Source organism: Natator depressus, chromosome 13 (assembly GCF_965152275.1).
Source record: "Natator depressus isolate rNatDep1 chromosome 13, rNatDep2.hap1, whole genome shotgun sequence".
NCBI lineage: Eukaryota > Metazoa > Chordata > Testudines > Cheloniidae > Natator > Natator depressus.
Window position 1 is genome coordinate 11,569,161 of NC_134246.1, and position 23,740 is coordinate 11,592,900.

General features: G+C 42.1%; 1 protein-coding gene across 2 annotated transcripts in view; it reads right to left on the reverse strand.

Annotated features, from left to right (window-relative positions):
* The window catches only part of VAPB (VAMP associated protein B and C), a 49,586-nt gene that overhangs the window by 1,915 nt on the left and 23,931 nt on the right, over positions 1 to 23,740 (reverse strand). The window contains exons 3-5 of one of the 2 annotated variants that reach the window (XM_074969786.1): positions 7,798 to 7,901; positions 3,914 to 3,994; positions 1,941 to 2,114 (exon numbers count right to left, since the gene is read on the reverse strand). In XM_074969786.1, coding sequence (XP_074825887.1) covers positions 1,941 to 2,114; positions 3,914 to 3,994; positions 7,798 to 7,901 — 359 coding nt within the window. The remainder of the gene's footprint in view (positions 1 to 1,940; positions 2,115 to 3,913; positions 3,995 to 7,797; positions 7,902 to 23,740) is intronic. The other variant, XM_074969787.1, reaches the window with a different exon arrangement.

The following is a 23,740-nucleotide window of genomic DNA, read 5'->3' on the forward strand; positions in this document are numbered from 1 at the left end:
GTATCAGAGGGTTGGTGTTAGAGACATTCAACTACAGCCTAACACTAATCATGGAATTAAAGGCATGTCAAATAGTTGCAACATGGAAGTAACAGACTCAAGTTTGGGCAAATAAAATTAAGCTATTCTTCCAAAAGGAATTTTTTTTTAAAATTGTAATAAAATTACTAAAACTTCAAAAATTCACAGGGCAAGTTGGACACTTCCTTACTTTTGACTTATGTTTTTTGCATTTGCTCATTCCAACAGGATGTTCAGTCTACAACACTGCTCATTACAGCTGTGTTTTAAAAACAACAACAACAAAAAACTAGAGTCTTTATACCACTTAATATTTGCCAAATGAAGCAGGTCACAGACAGACAGTTAAGAGGTTTTATAGTTCATGTCTTAGGCGCTGAAGGCCAGATTCTCAGACAAGTTAGACACCCAATTTACATGCACAATTAGGCTAAGTAGGAGCTGCTCTGCAAACAGTTGTCTCTCTATGTTGGAAGATCTGGTACATAGTCTAATCTGTTATACTGAGGTACCAATAACTGTTGCTGTACTGCTGCAAAAACAGACATTTATGAAGGGATTTTCTGAAGGCAGGCCTAATACTAGAGTCCTGTAATTGACAATATGGATCTATGTTCATCTTAAAAAAAGAAAATGGAGAGAGAAAAACTATCATGAAGGCTGGTGGACACGAGGACTGAGAATATGTACTAAGGTTTCAATCTCTACAAGATTTTAACAGAACACTTTGCAAACATTTGCAGAGACCATTTGTGCTGTGAGCCTTCAATATGCTGTACTGAAGAATATTGCTTTACTGCTACATGTGGACAGTCCAGATCCACAAAGGAAAAAAATGAACAAACCAAGTTCTGATCCATGTAACCCTGTCGTGCCACATTGAAGCCAAAATTGGAGGACAGTGTGCAATCTTTTAAGTTATTCTTCACGGGTCTTTGGTGAAAGCAAAAAATCAGAACGAGCTTTCCCCTTATAATTGTAATAACTTAAAAGAAAGGCTCAACACAACAGTATGAAAACTCCATAATAAGAAGCACACTTAAACTTTAAGTGCCATGAGAAACGTATTTAAGAAAGATTTTTGAAAATCATATGGCATTTCAGACAATCATCTTGCGAGACACCAGCAAAGTGAGGACATAATGAGAGACTAAGCCAGCATCTAGCATGCTTTAAGAGACATAAAAATGGAGGAAAAACAAAACAGATTTTTAAATGGTAAAGATTTATTTCACACTTAAACCATTATTAAAAGAAGGATGAACATACAATCTCTTTCAATGTGACTGTGTCCCATATTACTATTTTCAGCTTTATAGCTACTTCTAGGCCTAGATCTAGAGAGCAATTAAAAACGAATTTAAAAAGAGTACTTCAAAACAGTGACAAGTGGTTCTTATATACCGAGCTTTCATACTGCTGGGCTGGTTAAGGCACGAACCAATGGTCCTCTTGCACTCCGGCTAACAGTTTAGAGTATGCATTTTAATAGCTTTGGACATTATAAGTGGGATTTCCAAAAGTGCTCAGTATTGGCCTGACTCTGTCCCTGCTGAACTCAGTGGTCAAACTCCCAACTGATGTAGATGGGAGCAGACTTTGCCCAATGCTGACTGCTTTTGAAAATTCTGCCCTAAATTCATTCTACAAAAGAACAAGAGGGGAGAAGAGAATGAATCATTTTGGGTCACTGTCATTTCGCTTTGCCAGGCTGTATGCTTCAGACTTCAGCCCATGCCCCAAGAGTGCATGGATTTATGCACTTCATTTTGACGGCAAAAACTAAATCTGCAGATAAGAATGTGTGTTCTCCTTACATGTGTAACTAATGCTTAAGTACCATGGCCCATGCCAACCACTCCCACCCACAAAGAGGGCTTCAAACTCAAATGGGCAGAACTCAAAAGAAAAATCTTTACCTTAAACTGTTTATTCTCCTCCCGTAACCTCTGAACTTCTACTTGAAGCCTCTTATATTCTTCCATTACTTTCTTAACTTCAGTGTCATCCAAGGAAGAACTTATTGATTTAGACATTACAGAGGATTCTGTCTTTGCAGTTGTGGATATAATTTTATTTATTTCTACATCATGCTGTCAAAAAAAGGACAGTGATCTTAGGGTGATAATTAAAAAAAGAAAAAAACACACCTTATATTGAGAGGACTATTAGATAACTACTCTGCATTCCTGAACTGTGCCTACCTTAAAAAAAAAATCTTAAACTTTCTTTTTGCAGCCTTTATTTCCACTTCCTGGTTTAGGGCAAAAAAGTCAGAGCAGCAGCAAATCAGACAGGGAGATTCCTAGACCAGGACTCTGCCTCTCACAATGACGGGACAGGAGCTGGGGGACACACGTTCTGATTTGCTGTTTGCTCTCCCTCCCCCACTGCCCCAATACACTAACAGAACCTGTTTGGGGGCATTAGTGCCACCATGAGTCTGAGCAGGAGGGAAGCATGGAGAGCACAGAATGGCAAATAGTTGCTTCCTATACATGCTTAGACAGTATCTTTGCCCAAGCTGCACCTGGCCCATTGCCAGGAAGCCACCTCTTGACCCTGCAGTACATCTGAACACCCTCACTGCCCTCAGCTGGCCACCACTTCTCTACCCTCCTATACTTCTGTAGTATAGGAGAGGGAGCCACCCTTCAAGCTAGTTTAGAGAACAGGAGTTGATATTTTAAACACTCATTTGTAATAAGGATGTATGTGGAGAAACAATTCCCTATTCGCCATTCCAAATATGAGCCTGGACAGAAGGAGCTCAGGGATTTCTTCCCAAACCCTTCCCTTTGAACTTCTTGCATATTCTGTACTTAGGCACATAGAGCCAAGCCCTTGTGAAAAGCACAAGTACTGGTAAAAGCTTTTGTCAAGGAATAAAGAATAGGATCTTGTTGCTACTTACAGTCTATTTTTGTCCTAATGAATTTTTGGGATTAAAGAAAAACCAAAACTGCAACTTCAAGAGTTATGTTCAGACATACAAGGTTGCAAGTTTCACATAGATACAGGGCCATATTTCCTCCACCTCCCAAAGAGTGTGCATACAAAAGTGCATTGGCCTGACACATGTGCACATAAATCCCAGAGTGAATGTGCACAATGTGGGGTTTGCAGATGCACAATATTACAAGTCTGGTCCACAGATGCATAGAAAGAGGTATAAAAGATCACAGAAGGCTTCTTGGGCTTGTAGGGCTTGTTACAAATACATAATTGTAATTGCACTAGCTTGAATGCAAGGGAGAACAGTCTGCTCTTGTGCTTCCTATACATGAGGGTGAATGCACTAGATACACATTAATAGGCAGATCTTAATCAATTCTGCATTTGAGGACACTTATTTCCATCATGAATTAATCAGTATCTTCTCTGTCCCAACAAGAAACACCACAGCTCAGCTCCTAACCAGCAGGAATCCCACGCCACAGTTGCCATCTTTGTACTTGACCCCTTGCTAGCCTTCTACTTTTAAAACACCATTTCACTCTCAGGAAACCCCATCAGATCAGGAAGGTGGTAAACTAGAAAGGCAAGTGGAAGCTTGTACTGCTGACGCTTGTGTTGTATTTGCTCTGGGGATAAACAGAGGCCTTTTGTGATATCAAACTGCACCTCTCAAGGCTGAATTTTTTTTTTAATGCATTCTTTCATTAAGGAACAAAGATAAACCCCAAATTCACTGAGAAATAATAGTAGTTTTGCTGCACTTCTGTTGTGCAAATTAAGCTCCAGCTGGATTAAGTAGCATGGATATTCTAATTAGTGTGTTTTTTCCCCCTAAAGGGGATGTTATAGGGTTGGTCTGTATGAACATGCAGTTTTATATGTTCTAGCTGTGGTATTAAGTTAAATCGCCCACCACATTGTTGAAAATACTCACAGGTTTATCATTTTCTGCTGGTAGCTCAAACACACATCTAAGTTTAGAATCCATGAGTTCTTCTGGCTTTGCTTCTTTCCACTAAAAATTTAAAAGTTATAATCCGGTCACAATAAGGCTTATGGAAAAGGTAATGTAATTCAATTCCTTGTTGCACCGCCTGGTTCAGGAAAACACACTTGGTTTAAAAGTACTGGGTGTTCATCAGATCAAGGCTTTCAACAACAACAACAACAAGTGTTTTACTTCCACTCCGCCAAGCATATAATTCTTAAGGTATACTTGTTAAAACTATCCTGTAAGGGATAGGAAGGTACAAAATCTGACTCTCTAGATGTGCTGTAAAAATTCGTGGCATTCAGACATTTATATTTAGAATTTGTACAAAAATGAAAACTACCTGTAAAACTAATTTGCTCTAGGGTGTCAGATGCACAAACGCTTCTCAGGGATATTTACAGTCTAGATCAAGCACACGAGATGCAAGGAGAAGGCTCAAAAGAAAGGTGAAGTTACTAAAAACAAAACTAAATCAAATTCAGGAATGTTAGCACTTATAAATGTACGGATTGAACAACAATCTATTAACAATATCAGTGATTTGTTTTCTAGCTTATTTCAAATGGGGTGTTCAAATCCCTTCTAGAACTGTGTCCATTAGGTATTAAACACCATTTCCTCAAAATAAGAACCGGTTTTCTATTGTTAATTGGTAAATTCAATTTCATGTGATGGGGGTGTTCACCCCACACTGGAAAGGAAGGGGTTAAAAGCAACCTAGGGAGGCTGTGCAGGGAGCAGCCAATTGTTGAGAGGCTGCATGGAGCAGCCAATCAGGGCCCAGCAGGCTTACATAAAAGGAGCTGCAGGGCACGAGGCAGTCAGCTGCCACAGGGAGCCTGAGGAGAGAGGACTATGTTCCTAGCTGGCTGCAGGAAAGTAGCACATTGTACAGAGCAGTTGCTGGCAGGGACAGGGAAAGCAAAGAGGTAGCTCCTGGCTGGAGGCCCTGAGAAGAGGGTGAAGGTGGTGCTGGAGCCTCAGGGACGTGGTCCAGAGAATTGAAGCAGCTCTGGCAGAGAAGTTAAGGAGAGGCAGCAGGAGGGTGCTATCCCACAGGATCCATGGGTCAGAACCCAGAGTAGTGCTTAGGCCCGGGTCCCCCACACTTGCCACTGGGGAAATGACTGCACTATAGAACTGGGAGATTCTTCCCCTCCTGGGAAGGGGGGAAAAAAACACAGATAGTGACATGGCTGGAGGGCAGAGTCATGAAAAGGATGCTGTGGTTCCTGGGCTGAGATGGGTCTACAGGCAGAGAAGGCACCAGGAGAGGGGATGTGGGTTGAGAACTAATCCCCGAGACAGCCAGCAGGAGACACCACCGCTCTGGTAAATGAACTCAGTCACACATAGAATATCAGGGTTGGAAGGGACCTCAGGAGATCATCTAGTCCAACCCCCTGCTCAAAGCAGGACCAATCCCCACCTCCAGGGCCAGGCCCACCTCAAGGACTGAACTCACAACCCTGGGTTTAGTAGGCCAATGCTCAAACCACTGATGTTCATATATAGTTGTTAGTTACCTGCTGAAGTCCAGAGTACTCAGTGCTGCATAAGTGTTACAGCCCTTATCCCCAAAGGAGGAGTTATACCATCTAAGCAGACTAACAATACATTTCTGCAACATTTACGTTCAGGGTTACAAATCAGAAGTTTTTGCCAGATATACACAATAACTCATAACTGAAGTGGCTGGCTCACAGGAATGCTTTCTAGCTAGAAAGGTCCACAATTGTGTGTGTGTGTGTGGAGTGTTCATACACATCTCTTCTCCCTGAACGTATTTTTGTTAGTGAGATATTTTAGATAATCAGCACATCTCAACACTCTGCAGATTGTGGCTCACCCTCATACAGTCTGATTAAGGATTTGACCCAGGTAAATAGCTGAACTGTTCTGTCACTTTTCTGTTGCTGAAATCAGGATTCTCTTTTGAGCTTGTTGGCTGGCTATGAAGCGTTGAAAGCTTTAGAGGACTCTTGAAATCTGTCACATCTGTTTATCCAGAATAGGAAGATATCTGTATTGTGGAAACATACTGAAGGACTGAGTGAGTACTGCAGGAAGAAAAAGTTACGTTGGCCTAGAGAGCTCTGGAAAATTTAAACACCCCTATAGGCTCAATGGTGTGGAGATACATTTCTGAGGACATAAAGTAGTGCATAAAAATCAAACTTAGAGATTGAAAGAAGAGCTATTTGATTGATTGGTAAATCTCTGCCAATGCAGGAATGTTTCTAACCAGGTAGTGGCTATTGTTTCACCTAGCCTCTTTCTAAAATGGGCTAAACCAAGGGGCTTCAATAACTTCCTTTGAAAGGGTGAGTTCTGGAGTTCCTAAAGGTTCAGAGCCTGTGAAACCATCCAAGAGGGTTAACATTGCAGACAAGAGTAAGATTATGTGACAGTAAGTCATTTGTACGGTTTTCTGGCCAGTCTAATAAAGACTAAGACCAACCCAGTTATCTTCATAGAACTGTGCACAAATTTGTTCTGTTCTACTATGTGATTTCTACTTGGCAAAAGGGCTAGCCTATCTGCACGGCAAAGTCACCATACCCTCATAGAAACAAAGGACGGGAAAAGAGAGTTTCTCAAATAATATATTAAAGGGAGTAATTCTCTTCAATGGAACCACTACAAAAAGCCTATTACAATTAGCATGCTCTCATTTAGCTTATCAAAAACCACCACTGCGTGCAAAGAGAATCAGTAAGTACCTTTTGGGTTCGTTTTTTTTTTTTAATTTTTAACAGTTTACTATGTCTTTTTTTTTTTTTTTTTTTAAAGAAGGCTCAACTCAGGAGACATTTACAAAAATCCCCCTTTTCTTAAAGAAAGGGAGAGACTTGCGGTCATGAGTGGGATTAGTTTAAATCTGCTGTCGCTTCAGATGCATTTTTCTTAGGCGAGTTTGTATGAAATATAAGCTAAATTTAAGTGTCCAAGAGTTTAAATGCAGGTGGATAGTGAAAAAGTATACTGCACAAAAACGATGTTAAACAGCTAGAAGTTTGTACAAGGAAATGTTTTCAACAAAGAGTACAAAAGCTACTTTTAGTGTTTTCACCTGTGTCAAATGTTTAGTAAAGTAATAAAAGTAAGGATGGAGAAGGGTTCAACAGGAAGACACTTATGATTACAGGAAGTGCCATCAGTGGAGAAACAAGAATACCGGTGAGTGTTTAACGGTCAGTGCTGCTTGCTTAAAGTAGCCAACAATCTTATTGCTATATCCTTTGTCCTTCCTCACCCCAGCCTCTACCTACCTCTGTGTTCCTCATATATAGCCCATTTAATGCTGTACTGTAAGATCTCTGGGGGTAAGGACCACATATGGGCAAATAAACAAGGGAAAGGATAAAGAAAACTCTACAATACTAGAAAAGATCCTGGTTCCCACTGGAAAGGCGGAGGCTGGTCTAGGAAAGTCCTACTGTACATTCAGGAGGATTGAGAGACTCCAGATTGAGGGAAAATGTTTCACAGAGCACAGGAAAAGCAAAACAAAAATCAGACCATTAGCCTTGTAGCCTGGTGTCCTAACACTGACAGAGCAGCCCTCAGAAACAGATGGTAAAGGCAACTCTTCCCATAGTGCAGCTATCCAATTCTGCAATGCTGAGACTTCTGGTATCAGAAACATGGGGGTGAGGGTAGATGTCATCACCCTTTGGAGTTATCAGGAAAACCATGAAGTTCATTAACTCAACCTACAAGCAGCGATAGAAAAATCTGATTCTGTTCCTCTTTAAGATGTTCTCTTTATCAAATTATACAAATAAATGACACTGTCTCTATAAATTAGTTTCAATACTTACTACTGCTTCCATATCTGAAGTATCAGCTGGAGCAAACATAGACTGTACCATAAACTTGTGTTTACTTTTCTCGTTAGGGTCGTAATCGAAAGGTTGTAGCATCACTGCAAGAAAAAAAAAGTTACATTAGAATCACTAATGATTCCCCATGACTATATGGTGTCTTGATAAGAAATATGCAAGGTTAAACTGGATTCTAAGTTGCATGCCCTTATGCCGAAATACATTGCATAGATCTGGCTGAGATTCTGAATTCAAAATTAAAATCAATTTGTGAAAGTTCAGACTCTTCAAACAGAAATTTAGATTTAAGAATCAGCAACTTTCTGTACAAAACCCCAGAAGAATAAGGATAGTAACTTGTACACAGCAGGAGAATATAGGTTTTATATATGGGATGGGGAAAGATGTGGAAAAGGGCATCTAAAATAAAGTAACTACTGTGCATTCTGATTACTCATACACAGTATTGCTGATGGGTCTGAAAGAAAACTGCACAGAGCCACACAAAGACATAAGGATGTTTTAGAGATTGAGATTAAAGTTTAAAGATGCAAGTTCTCTTTGGAAAGCATCCTGAGACTTCTAAGCAATTTTACAGCAGAGATTTTTCACATTAAAAATGTTACATAAAATTTTAATTTGTTGTAATTTATAGCACAATCTTCCTTAAAACTACAGAAAGGCTTAATCAACTTTGTAATAAGTGCAGTGAGAATGACATTATAATGCTGAAATTAATATAATGTATTTGAGAATTGACTGTGCAGAATGAGGACCATGTCTACTTTGAAATGTCCCATCCTCCCCCTTGCATTAAAATTTTAATCTGCTTGAGTAATTCAGTGCACACATTCTGCCTTGCTAATTAAGATTTATGACAGATGTTTTCCCAGCTGCAGCTATGACTTAAGATACATTTCTTTGTGCACATATAAAAAAGCCCTTTGTTCTTAATCTTTTATAATCAGCTCCCAGGAAGTAAGGCAATAGGTGCTCATACTATTTTTCAGGCGTCATGGCTCCACAAACCTAGGAGCAACGTGAAAGCAGAATACTCATCACATTAAGCGCTCCACTCTTCTAATTTATGGTACGTCATATCTCTAGGCTCTTGCAACAGCACCCACCACTGTAGGGTGTGTCTTTCAAAGGGCTGAGGGGCCAATGACAAGAACAAGGCTATGTCTACATTACAAACATACGTTAACTCAAGTTACATCAGCAGACAGCCACCACAGTTAGTACATTGCTTGTGAGCATGCATACGTGGGTCCTTGCGTTGGCGATGTGCATACTCACTAGGAGTGTTTGTGTTGATGCAGAGTGTCACTATCACAGGTAGACCACTGTGCAACTTGCCACCGTCCAGTGCACTGACTTGGGAAGTTTTGGCAATGCATGATGGGGCAGAAACAAGTCAGGCAGGGATGCATGGGGTCAACTTCCCAGTTTTCAACTGTCTCCATCCAATAATAGTATCTGTATCCCATAATTTTCATGCCTTTTTTCAAAATCCCACAAACCCGCATGCCCCTCCTCACTGTCTGCCATCTCTGACAGAAGTGCAGAGCCTACACAAGCTGTCATGAGAGTTGCAGGCACAGGGCACCCAATCCTGCAGTATTTGCAGAGCTGCAAGAAGAACTGAATGAGTGGGGAACGTAACGATTCCTTGGAGGACAGATTGCTGTGGGACATGGCAAGAACCAATTCAAGGTTGTTGGTGGTATTCATGCAGCAGCTGCAGATTGGAGAGCACACCTTCTGGCCCCAGAAACAAGCACCGACTAGCGGAATCGCATTGTAATGCACGTTTGGGATGATGAGCAGTGACTGCAGAACTTTCAGATGCACAGGACCACATTCCTGGATCTGTGCGCTGAGCTTGCCCCAGTCCTCCAGCGCAGACACACCAAAATGAGAGCTGAACTGACACTGGAGAAGTGAGTGGCAATCCGACTCTGAAAACTTGCAATGCCAGATTGCTACTAGTCAGTCAGAAATCAATTTGGAACCAGGAAATCCACTGTGGGGGTCACTGTCATGCAAGCATGCAGGCCATTAATTGCCTTCTGCTACGCAGGACTGCGACTCTCAGCAATGTGTAGGACAAAGGGGATGGCTTTGCAGCAATGGGGTTCCTAAACTGTGGTGGAGCAACAGATGGCACTCATATCCCTGTTTTGGCACCAGACCACCTTACCACTGAGTATATAACAGAAAGGGCTACTTTTCTATGGTTATACAAGCATTGGAGGATCACCAGGGATTCTTTCACTGACATCAATGGGGCTGGTCTGCGAAGGTGCATGACACTCACATATTTAAGAACACAGGACTGTTCAGAAAGCTACAAGCATGGACTTTCTGACAGGCAGATTACCATTGTTAATGTTGGAATGCCAGTAGTGATCCTGGGGGAGACCCAGTCTACCCCTTGCTCCCTGGCTCATGAAGCTGTACACTGGCCACCTTGACAGCACCAAGAAACAATCTGACTACTGGCTCAGCAGGTGCAGAACAACAGTTGAATGTGCTTTTAGTCATCTGAGGGATTGCTGGTGTTATCTACTCACAAGATCGGACCTCAGTGAGAAAAGTATCCCAATGCCTATAACTGCCCGCTGCGTCCTGCAAAAAGGGAAAGTTTCTTCCAGGATAGAGGGAACAGGCAGAGCAGCTGTCTGCTGAATCTGAACAGCCAGACACAAGGGCTATTAGAAGAGCTCAACATGGAGCTACATGGCTCAGGGAGTCTTTGGAAAACCATGTTAACAGTGAGCCAGAGTAATGTGTGGTGGTGCTGTATGCTCTATCTGGCCCTGCTCTTGTGTGGCCTGGTAGGAATTGTGTAGTGATTGCTGTACATGTAGGAATATAACGTAGTCAATGCATCTAGTAATTTTGTTTGTGACTGATCCTATGAATTGTGCCACTGTGAAACAACAGGAAATTGACTGCTTTCAGAACGGCTGAGCACTCAGCAGCATCCATTATGAACTAATAAAGATGAATTATGTTCCAGATAGAATTTTATTCTGTAACAAATAAGTGCAAAAATGCAATTTAAAAACCAATACATTAAAAACTAAACATTCATGTCCATTTCAGCTACATATACATCAACTGTAGCTTTCACAGGTCAGTATATGTGAAGCTGTGAATGTCTTTAATGCTCCCCACCGTTGAGCGGTAAGAGTAGTGCAGCAACCCCATATGCCACGTGGAACGTTGGGGGAGCGGTGTAGGGAGGTCCTGATACTGAGTTCTCAAGGGGCTGCAGAGGGAGGCGAGCCCAGGATTGGTGGACCTGCAGGTTCAACAAAATCTGCAGCATCTGTTTGCTGTCTGAAGAGCCTTGATGCATCTCCCTCCCCTTTTCCTGCTGGGATTCCTGGGCCTCTCTCCTCTCTATTCTTTCCTTCTCCAAGCTAGCCGCCATGTTCATAGCACGGGGCCTGTGCTCACAGGCCGATGCAGCATTGGCTTGAAGGATCTTACTGAATATGTCATCTGAGTCCTCTTTCTTCTCCTCATCTGGCTCGAGTGTTCTGTGGGAGTGGAGGGGGAAATCACAAAGGCCGCAGGGGCAGCAGCTGCAGATAAAGCACACTGAGGTGCTACCGTCAGTGTATTCATTACAGAAAGTGAAACCTAAAATGCTGAACTCACTCCCCCTTGCTCCCCTAAAGTGTGAAGCACTACATTCTCACCTCTGCTTTTGCTTGTGTACGGTGCCAGCCACAGCACCAGCCATGGGGTTGCCTGGGGTTGACAAAATGAAGAAGGAATTGCTCAGTTGCATGAAACTGAGTATGGAGCAATGACACTGAATAATGGCACCATTTCCCACAGGTAGTGGTGATTTTATCTGACATCTCACTCCTGAAGGTAACAAACGCAGGGAAAGCACAGCTGCTGCTGGTGTCCCAAAGCCACCCAGGTCTATATGCTCCTAGCCTGTGTATTGTAATGGTGCCTGCTAAAGTTATTGCTGAGTGGCGTGGGAAAGCGTTCTACTGTGGAGACGGAACTAAGGCAGATCTCCTGAGAAACTTTTGGCAGAGAATTGCAGGTACCTCTGTGAAAGTTTCATCGAAAGCACTCAAAAGGATTCAGGAGACATCGCTGTGTACATAACCAAACTGTTCCACATCCTCTCCCCTCCGCCTAACACTAGAGGGGAATGAAAAGCAGATAGAAGCTCTACCTCTATTGGTTGTATCATTACCTCTTCTAGAACGAGTAAATTTAAGGAAAAGTCAGAAGATGCATCCTGTTACTTTGGGGATGCCAGCCCTGTAATTAAAAGTTTATCTACATGCTTACCCGAGTTTCCTTCCCCTGACCCGGGCTTGCCTGTGCTCAACTGGTGGTACTGACTGGACTGCAGTGGAGTCAAAAACATGTCCTGGCTTGCCACACAGCTGGATTCCTGGTCATCTGTCCCCCGTATTCATCCTCTTCCTCATCCACCACCACCTTCTCCTTGCTGTTCATGGAAGAGCCTGTGACTTGGGCTCCTCAGAGGTATCCACAATGCTGTGGGGGGATGCAGGTGCTGTCTCTGCCCAGAACAGCATGCAGCTCTTTGTAAGAGTGGCTGGATCGACGGTTGGCTTCCCTGGCCTTCTGATATGCCTGCCATAGCCCCTTGGCTTTCACGTGGCACTGCTGCTGGTCCCTATTGTACCCCTTTTCCTGCATCCCCTGAGCAATCCGCTCGCAGAGGTTTACATTTCTACGGCCAGCTAGGAGCTGTGCCTGCACAGCCCCTTCAACCCCAAGCCCAAGAGATTCAGTATCTCCTGTCTACTCCAGGCAGGAGCGTGTCTGGAGCGTGCAGCCAGCATGGTCAGCTGGGGAGTTTCACTCAGCAATGGAGACCTGCTAAGCTCGCTCGCCAAGCAGAGCAATCAGGAAAATAAACTTCAAAAATTTGCAGGGCTTTAAAGGGGAGAGGGGCTTCTGGTCTCCATGACCCGGGGCACGGGAGTTCACAGTGATGACCAGAGTGGTCAGTGTGTGGCATTGCAGGACAACTGCTGGAAGACAAGGTCGACATAAGCAACACGGTATTTACACATGCACTGCACTGAATTAAGTATTTCAACTGCGGCTGTACACTGCTCGGCGAGATGGTGTTATTATGTCAGCGTAACGGATAATTACAGTGGTGGGACACCAGTTTAAGTGTAGACACATGCACAACTAGGTTGACGTAAACTGCATTGTGTCGACCTTAAGCCTGATCTACACTACGAAGTAAGTATTGTAGGCATGCAGCACATTCTGAGAAGAGGCCCACAGAAAGGATGTGATCAACTCCCGCTAGTTCCATCCAGGAAGAAGAGGTCACTACCTGCCAAGTCACCTTTCTGTGAGTTGGAAGGTGGTGAGGATTAGGGGGCAAAGGAACTTAGGAGTCATCTTTGGCTTTTTTTTGTTTTGTTTTTGGTTTTTTTTTTTTTTTTTTTTAAGAGAAAATTCCCTTCTAATAGAGTGATTAACAGAGGGGAATCCCTGTGCTTCAATTACTGACAATTTTTAATCACAGCAGTCACCTGGGACCTCTGTTGTTGCAAATTGCATTGCATGTGTCAGATTATCATGGAGAGAGACTGCTAACTATATTTTGATTGCAGCCCATTGGTCAATTAAAATACCACATGCAATTTCAAAAGCAAAAACAAGTTTGAATACGAACACATGTAACTAGATGGTACAAAGAGCTCCAAGCTAACAAACTGGAATCCAAAACTAAACTTGCATAATGCCACAATTACAATTATTAACCCGACTTAAAGATACCCAGTGTAAAATTTCAGAAGGTACATTTTATGATCAAAAGGTCCCCCCACCCCATCATTTAGCTCATGCAAAGTCCCAGAATTAAGTGTAGTCCGATCTACTAGCACAGCTAAAAAAAAACTGTAACGAGCCGCTTATCAGACGAACTACAGGAAAGAAATTTCAGTTTACAACTGATATATCCAGTATATAGCTTTATGTGGATATCTAGAGGTTTTGTTACAAGAAAGCTATGTGCAAGGATGTCACTTACTTCAGAGTAAAAACGGCCAAACCAATTTGTTTTCTTAAGTGGACAAAAAACAAACACTAAGGCTATGCCATCACATTCTTACACACAAACACAACACACAGAGTCTGTTGCCATTAGCAACTGTGTGCCTTTAAAAAATGGTAGAAGGAGCTAAACATTGACTGTTCTTATATGAAGTGCTAAATATAAAATTTAAAATGATGATGAGATGCAGTGAAGTTGTAAACACTACTTTAAAAAGTTGGTCAAAATGAAAATGTGAACTGTGACAGCACTTGTGTTTCAATATTACACAATATGTAACAGACAAGAAGCATGATAATTAAGATCAGTACTTCCTCCATTGTTGCTCAGTTGTCTTCTCTGCTGCTCGAATCTCTATAGTGGGTGAGGACTAACTGGGTAGTTGAATACATATCCATTTATTGAAAAAGTTCTGCAGGCCTGTGGTTCATATCAGTTTGCTTAGTTGAGTGCAGCTATAAGTTCATTTAAAAGTAATTATTTCCCAAGGTACAATGTTGAATCTGTTTTGAACGCGAAACAGACTGCTGTTCTGAATTTAATTTAGTGCTTCGTAACAGCAGGATGCTAGAGAAGGTTTGATGGTGTAAGTGTTGTTACTACTTGTTCTTTCAGATCAATAGATGAAAATTATACCGACAGGAATTATGTAGCAAACTTTGCATATGCCAGACTGTAAACCTGAAATACCTATCCATATCAGTTCATTCATTCTATTTACACTGTGAGGAGCCAGACTCAGAAACTGAACAGAAAACTTGGGAGCCTTCAGTCTAAAATGAATTTAATGTGAGTTCCAACATTTCTAATGCCAAATATATAACAGAAGGAGGCTAGAGCATGGATCTCTCGGTCTGTAAAACTGAACAGTCACTATTTGACATCAACATTGTAAAATATTCTCAATATTCTGCCACATGTGAGATCTGCATAGCCACATGGAGACCAGTAGACAGAGGAACAGAGTAAGACATTTGCTTGAAGCATTTTGAAAGCAATCATTCCCTCTGCTAATACAAAATGGTGGGGATTCAGATCAGGTGGGTTCTGTGTGCCGGGTTACTGCAGAAGGGAATACTGGTTTCACAACACATGCCCTGTTTTTCTCCTCTTATGCTGTGTTCACCTCTTTTGGTGGAGACAGGGGGCTACAGAGTAGTGGTGGGGAGGGAAAAATAGTGACTCCCACTTCACCTCTTTTCCTTGCATGGATTACTGGCAGAAGTTAATGCAGACACCATCAATATGAGTTTATGCTGGTTACTCACATCAGAGCAAACCTCTTTCTTCCCCAAAGGGAAGAGGAGGTTAGGAGGCAGCAACCAGCAAGGAGGCCCTGGAGAAAAACATGCTGTCACAGGGCCAAGAAGCAGTGAAGAGTCCCAGGGGCTTAGTGCATAATAGTTGTGGCCTCAAGCACTTGTCAGGCGATATCAGTGAGCCACCTGCCACAGTCTCACTATGAAGGACACTGGAGAAGACCTCTCATCCAGAGAGCCAGCAGGCAGAGATTTAGAATTTTGAAACAGAGGTTAAGACTTAATGGCTGTTTATGATGCACTTGAGAACTGCAGGAGCACCTTGCTTGTAGGATCATCTACATCAACACCTGCCTTTCAAGATTACATCAATTTTGCACAGCATAAGAGGAACTTGACAAGAGTCAAGAGTATTAGGTGCACAATGAAATCCTATGAAAGAAAGGGCTAACCAGGAATTCTCTGGCTTAAATCATCTGCACAAATTAGGAAGAGGAGGTGGATGAGGCATTTCAAGGACAGATAAATACCCAGATCACAAGACCTGGTAGTAATGGGGGACTTAATAGGGCAAAACACAAAATTTCCACTAAGTTCTAGGAATGCATTAGGGACAACTTTTTGTTTCAGAAAGTGGAAGAAATATCCAGGGGACAGCCATTTTAGACTTGATTCTTGCCAACAGGGAGGAGTTAATTGAGAATCTGAAGGTAAAAGGCAAATCAAGTGAAAGTGATCATGAATGACAGATTTCAAGATTCCCAGGAAAGGAAGGAGTGATAGCAGCAGAATAAGCACAAAGGACATCAAAACAAAAAAAGCACACTTTAGCAAATTCAGAGAGAACTGGTAGATAAGGTCCCATGGGAAGAAAATCTAAGAGAGGGAAAAAAAAGTTCAGGAGAACTGGCAGTTTGTCAAAGAGACAATATGAAAGGTACAATGGCAAGCTATCCTGACATGAAGAAAACATAGTAGTAAGAGGCTAATATGGCGCCATCAGGAAATTTTTAATGATCTGAAAAATCAAGAGAGAAATCCTACAAAAAGTGGAAACATTGACAAATTGCTAAGGAATAGTACAAAAGAATAGCACAAGCATGAACAAACAAAATCAGAAAGGCTGAAGCACAAAATGAGTTACACCCAGCAAGGGGCATAAAAGAATCTAAGGAGAGGCTCTTTAAATATATTAGGAGCAGAAGAAAGATGAAGGGAAAATAGAAGTCCTCTACATAGCAGGGAAGGAGAGCTAACAACAGATGATATCAAGGATGCTGAGGTGTTTAGTGATTAGTTAAGCTTCAGTCTTCACTAAAAAATTTAATGACCAGATACTCAACATAATTAATATTAACCAGAGAGAAGGAATACAAGCCAAAATAGGGAAAGAACAGGTTAAAGAATATTTAGATAAGATAATGTATTCAGAGAACTGTAGGACTGGAAGGGACTGAGAGAGGTCATCTAGTCCAGTCCCTGGCACTTTTGGCAGGACTAAGTATCATCTAGACCAGGGGTTCTCAAACTGGGGGTCAGGACCTCTCAGGGGGTTGTGAGGTTATTACATGGGGGGGGGGGATCACAAGCTGTCAGCCTCCACCCCAAACCCCACTTTGCCTCCAGCATTTATAATGGTGTTAAATATACATAAAAAGTGTTTTTCATTTATAAGGGGGCGTTGCACTCAGAGGCTTGCTATGTGAAAGGGGTCACCAGTACAAAAGTTTGAGAATCACTGATCTAGATCATCCCAACAGGTGTTTCTCTAATCTGCTCTTAAAAATCTCCAGTGATGGAGATTCCACAACCTCCCGAGGCAATTTATTCCAGTGCTTAAGCACCCTGCCAGGAAGTTTTTCCTAACATCCAACCTAAACCTCCCTTGCTGCAATTTAAGCCCACTGCTTTTTGTCCTATCCTCAGAGGTTAAGAATAATAATTTTTCTCCCTCCTCCTACTAATAACCTGTTTACGTACTTGAAAACGTATGTCCCCTCTCAGTCTCCTCTTTTCCAGACTAAACAAACCCATTTTTTTTTCAGTCTTCCCTCATAGATCATGTTTTCTAGACCTTTAATCATTTTTGTCGCTCTTTTCTGGATTCCTGAAATGTGGCACCCGGACCTGGACACAATACTCCAATTGAGGCCTAATCAGTGCAGAGTAGAGCGGAAAAATTACTTATGTCTTGCTTACAACACTCCTGCTAATACATCCCAGAATGGTGTTTCACATTTAGCTTGTGGTCCACCAGGACCCCCAGATCCCTTTCCACAGTACTCCTTCCTAGGCAGTCATTTCCCATTTTGTATGTGCGCAATTGATTGTTCTTTCCTAAATGGAGTACTTTGCACTTGTCCTTGTTGAATTTCATCCTATTTACTTCAGACCATTTCTCCAGTTTGCCTAGATCATTTTGAATTTTAACCCTAACCTCCAAAGCACTTCCAACCCCTCCCAGCTTGGTATCATCCGCAAACTTTATGAGTGTACTCTCTATGCCATTGTCTAAATCACTGATTAAGATATTAACAGAACCGGATCCAGAACTGACCCTGTGGGATCCCACTCGTTATGTCCTTCCAGCATGACTGTGAACCACTGATACTACTCTGGGAACAGTTTTCCAACCAGTTTTGCACCCACCTTATAGTAACTCCATCTACGTTGGATTTCATTTGTTTGTGAGAAGATCATGCGAGACAGTATCAAAAGCTTTACTAAAGTCAAGATCTCTCATTTATACTGCTTCCCCCCATCCACAAAGCTTTCTTTGACAGGGTAACAAGCCATCAGGTTGGTTTGACATGATATTTTTGGACAAATCCATGCTGTCACTTATCACCTTATCTTCTAGATGTTTGCAAATTGATTGCTTAATTATTTGCTCCATTATCTTTCCAGGTACAGAAGTTAAGATGACTGGTCTGTAATTCCCCAGTTTGTCCTTATTGTCCTTTTTATAGATAGGCAAATATAGTGCCATTTTCCAGTCTTCCGAAATCTCTCCAGTCTTCCATGACTTTTTGAAGATAATCACTAATGGCTCAGATATCTCCTCAGTTAGCTCCTTGAGTATTCTAGGATGCATTTCATCAGGCTGAAGCACAAATTTGACATCTAAGTAATTTTTAATTCAAGTCATTAGGGTCTGATGAAATTCACCCTAAGGTAGTTAAGGGAACCAAAGCAATCTCAAAACTTTTAGAAATTATCTTCGAGAACTCATGGAGGATGGATGAGGTCCCAGAGGACTGGAGAAGGGCAAACATAGTGCCTATTTTCTTATTTTTTTTTTAAAAAAGCTTTCCTAATCTCTGCCCACTTGATGTGTTAAAATGAGAAGCTACTCACAACAGCAGATTGTGCAGATACTGAAATATGACAACATATACTCTGCTGGGCACCTCAGGAGGGTTTGAATATACCCTTGAACACAGCCAGATTAAGGCGTAAGTATGGGTATAGGGCCTCAGGTCCCAAAATCATGTGATGATATCAGAGGCTTTAAATTATCAGTAGGAATCCCAGTTAATACCATGGAAATGAAGCTGTTCATACTTACAGAGCTATTGTTTCAGACTCTCTGCAGATGCAGGCAGGCATGACTGCATCGGTTACATATGTTTCACATTCTTGTGGTTCCCTCTGCAATCATCAGTGTCTTTCAATTTAAAAAGTAGTAAGATGAGACTCTGGAGATCAAGACAGCAGCTTCAACAAAGTGACAGGTTGCTGCTCTGCCCAATTTGAGTCCTGGAGGAGGACAGAGAAACAGAAACAAGGCTCTTCTGTGCAGCAACTGCAAGGCTGATGGAAGAGCAGAGCAGTAGTCAGGAGTCTCTGGGATGGAGGAAATGAATACTCTTCTCTTCACCAACTAGATGACTTTGGGGAGGGCTAATGTTATCAAGTACCTATTATCCAGAGGCCTATAAGAAAAACAGAATCCCCTAAAGATGTCCACAGACAGCATCCTAGAGGGAATCCTAGCGCTGCCCTCCCAGAAGATGAACTGAGGTGCTGGGCTTTCCACCAGGGTGTTTGTCCATGGATGGGATGCGCCTCCCCAACCCCCACTCCTTGCCGCATATCAGTATCTGGTGAAATTTTCAAATTTTGACTGCAACCGCAAGTAAACCCCACTATCTTCATGTGCATCTTTTACAGACTGCACAATCCAGGGAGCTACAAAACCAGAAGGAAGGTCTTTGTCAAAGAAGCAACTCAAACACACACACGCCCAATTTTCAAAGTAGTTAAGACCAAATGCCAATCTGCTCATTATGCAAATAGCTGCTGATGATCATTTGCACTCAATTGCCATAATCAGACACACTGTATGTACATTTATGTACTCAGCCTTTTTTTGAAAATCTGGGCGACAAGCCTGGAATTGTCGTTAAGTGTGTGCTGATAGGTATGGGAATGCTTTAAAAAAATTCTGGTATTTAAATAGTGCTCTGAAATACTCTCAAAACAATGTCTAGAGGTTGGACATTTGCCACACTGTTGGAGAATGGAAAGCTTGATTTTCAGCCATTGTAGGTGTGTTTTAAGGGAGCTATCATGCTAGCTCAAGTAAAGCAGATTATACCGATAATATGACTGGACTCCTCTTATCGGAGAGGAAAGTTATCCACTTATAAGCGTACATTCCTATGAGAAACTTCAAACGGTATTATACCGTTTTAATGCAAGACAACTGGTAGCATGGTGAAGATACAACAGCCCCCATTTTAGCTTCAGATAGTAATTTTCTGATAAACTACAACAACAACGTGGACAAGATCTTTATGCAGTCAGACTTTTGCAATGATCTTTTAAAAAATGAAATGCGGTGCCACTCTAGTGCAACCAAATTGCCACGTTAAACCTAGTCAGCAGAAACTCAGGAGGATGGAGTAGAGATTGTAAATACAGCCCTATTAGTTTCATTGGCTGGAAGTTACCATCCAAATCGTTATACTCCAATATTTTCTTATTAGGTTTTGGACGATCCAAGTGCTGTTTTATGCCTTACATATGATTTAAATTACAAGACCGAAAATATCTTGCTTCAGAAAGCAAAAAAGAATGTTATTTTTACTTCTTAAAATTTAGGACACTAATAGATTTTTTATTGCACATTTAACAAATTAAATATATGCTATTTGACATGGCTACTGACAAGTATCAGTGCTGAGAAGCAAAATTATACCAAAGTAAATCATATACGCAACTCTCCCCCCAACCTCTAATTTATTGTGTCTGGTAGCAAGCAGTACATCCGCCACTTCACTACAAGTGTTACAATAATTACTTATGTATTCATGAAATCAAAATTTGGTGAAGGTTAAAAGTGCTAACCCTATTAACATGCTGCAAGAAGCTGAAGTATTTTTGATGTGCCTAAAATATTGTTGCTTCTCTTGATCCATGAACAAACATCAAATCCTGCTTTTTAAACTGCTGTGTGTTTGACAGTTAGACAGCATGCCCATGAAGAGTTTTGAGAATTAAACTACGCTATTTGCATATTTTGGAAAATATGGGGAGAAAGGGGGAGTTAATGTAGGCAAGATCATGAAAACTAGAATGCAAGATTCAAACAGCATAGCACCAATTGACCTTTTCTTTTCCAAACTTTGTATTTCAGGCCCTGATCCTGTAAACTGGATCTGTGTAGATGGGAGGTTCCAGACATGATAGTCTGATTCTAAGGCCAGAAGGGATTACTAATCATCTAGTCGGACCGTCTGCATAACATAGGCCACTTAACTTCCCCCAAATAATTCTTGTTGAACTACAGCATATCTTTTAGAAAAACATCCACTCTTGATTTATGAACGGCCAATGATAGTGAATCCACCATAACCGTTTGTGAATTGTTCCAATGATTAATCACCTGACTGCACTCTGACCTTACTTAGTGCAGTTTATGCAGTTCACACTGTTTAGGCCCTATTTAAAGTATTAAGGCAGGATGGAAATGGGTTTGCTGTCTTTGGTTCCCATATTGCAACTAAACCAACACTTGGCAAGATGGTGACTAGCATCAGTCAATTCTACACAGGCTTCTCCCAACAGGCTAAAACACAGGTAACTTGCTATGCAACTTAGGGGAACCTGGTTTTCAGCAAGGGTTGGGGATGTTTTGAATCCTTTCCCTCAACCCACCCCAATGTGGTACCAGAGCACAACATGCTACTTCCATGGCTAATACAACAGTTCTACATATAGCAGTACCTGGTGCACTTACCCAAAAATTGTTGGAAACCCACTATCTATACATCACTTGCCTCCTCCCTCAATCTTCTCTTGAAAGCCCCTTCAATATGTAGACCCTCTTACGTGGTCTGTTCGTATTACCCTATGCCCTCCAGACCCAGGGTGACTCTGCTACTTTGTGTGTGCAGTCCCCCTCCAGGTTTTGTGGTTTAAGGAAACTTCCATGAACAAAAGGGGTGCACAGATCTTTTTGAAAGAGGCTGGAGTGCAAATGGGCCATCATTAAATAATAAAAAAAACTTACAGTTGAAAGGTCACTATAGCTTTTCTAAGGAAACAAAGAACTAACATTTGTAATCCCAGAATCCTGCTTCCTTAACCTCAAACAGTGCTTATCAAAAGGAAAGAAATCTGAAAAACTCAAGTATTTATCAGGCATAGTTTAAAAATTCATTGCTAATTTGGGGTAGGCATTTTAGGATTGAGTTTATCACCATCGTGATGTGAATTTCAGTGTGAAAGCAAGTCCATTTCAGAAGCATTTAAGTGCCACAGTTAAACCCATAAAGCTGACTGAGAAGGAGCAAACAGATCTCCCCCCCAATACACACTTGAAGGATCTGTCCACCAGTCTAGAGAGGCCAAGATTTCAGTGGGTATCCAAACCATCATTTCTATGGAGAGTACACAGATGGCAGCTACCCCTGAAGCTGCTGAAAACGGCACCGGGCAAGCTGAACTACGTAAGTGCCTGAGCCCATATACCCCAGAAGCCATACTCCATACTAGTCCATACTCCTCATGGTAGGATGGGCCTTCAGGTCTAACACAACGGCCAGCATCATCTGCAATCCTATATGTGGAACAAAGGCCTTGGCTTCCACAGAGTCCAAGACTGTTCCTATAAACTCTCTCATATAAAAGTGACAGGATTGACTTCTCCATGTGCATCAAAGATGGTTTGGATGAGTGACATTTAGGACAGCATCTGAGCCTCGGATTGGCCTCTAACTAGCCAGTCATCCAAGTAGGAATCACCTAATTCCTGACTTCCTCAGGAATGCTGCCAGCACTGCCATATACTGTACTTTGTGAACACCCGTGGAGCTGCAGACAGGCCAAACAGTAGTACTGTAAACTGGTAGTGGGTCTGATTTACCAGAAACCTGAACAATTTCCTGTGGCTTTGATGTATTGCCACATAGAAATATGCATCTTTTAAGATGAGGGCAGCATACCAGTCTCCAGGGACAGGATAATGGAAGCCAGCATGACCACGCAAAACTATCACAGGTCTAGTATGGGTCTGAGACCTACTTTTGCTTTTGGGATCAGGAAATACTGTGAAGAAAACCCTTCCCTCTGTATAACTGAGGAACTTCCTCTATGGCCCCTACTGAAGCAGAGATATTACCCCCTAAAGGAGAACCTCCTCCTGACAGTGGTCCCTGAAAATGGATGGAGAATAGGGATGGGAAGGGGGGAAAATGAAGGGTGTAGTCCCAATTCCACCCTGCACTGATCTGTAGTGATGCGGGACTGAGCACTTATGTAGTGGGATAGGAGTGGCTGGCACTCCAGAAATTGGTAGGCTGTCTTTGACAAACAGCAAGATGTTTGCTTAGAGCTCCCAGGCTGTATGAGCGAATCAGGAGCTGCTGAAGAAGGAGGGTGTCTTTAAATTTAAATAGATTGTCCAAGAGGCTATATAGAGACCGAGCAAAGACTGCTGGTTAGCAATCCTAAACTGCAGACTCACTGGCAAATAAAGTTTTCTGGCAAAGAGATCCAGCTTCTTTGCATCCTTTCCATTCCTTCCTGCTAATCTTGGCGTCCTCTCTCACTGGCAGCTGAGACCACCAATGACCCTGGAGGGTGGGTATAAATGTTCACATCTCTGTGAGGGGACAGAATATCTGCGCTTGGCCCTTTTTGCTGTCGGAGGGAGGGAGAGAGGGAAGGAAGATGGTGTCTGCCATAGCACCTTAATGGGCTCCAGATTGCTCCCAATTAATGAAGCTCCACTCTAGATGGTTCCTAAGAAACTAAGATGTTGACCAGCCTGAAACCCCTTTCTCCAACCCCTTAAACCTGGATATCCAGACCAGAAGCCACCCTTTTTAATAGCAATGATGAGCCCTGTAGTCCTCTGAGTGAGATGAGGAACCTTCTGACACCACTGCCTCATTGGGTGATGAAGAGGAGGTGGTCAAAGGTGGGTGCTGTGGAGCTCCACGGATTCCTCTAAAGGTAGATCCACCAGAGCAATTACTTCCCACTCAATTCTGAGCCTGGTACTGAGAGTGGTCTCCTGCTGCATCTGGTGTGGTGTTGGTGTCTACTTGATAAAAGCAGAACAAGGAGGATGTGGAAATCCCCA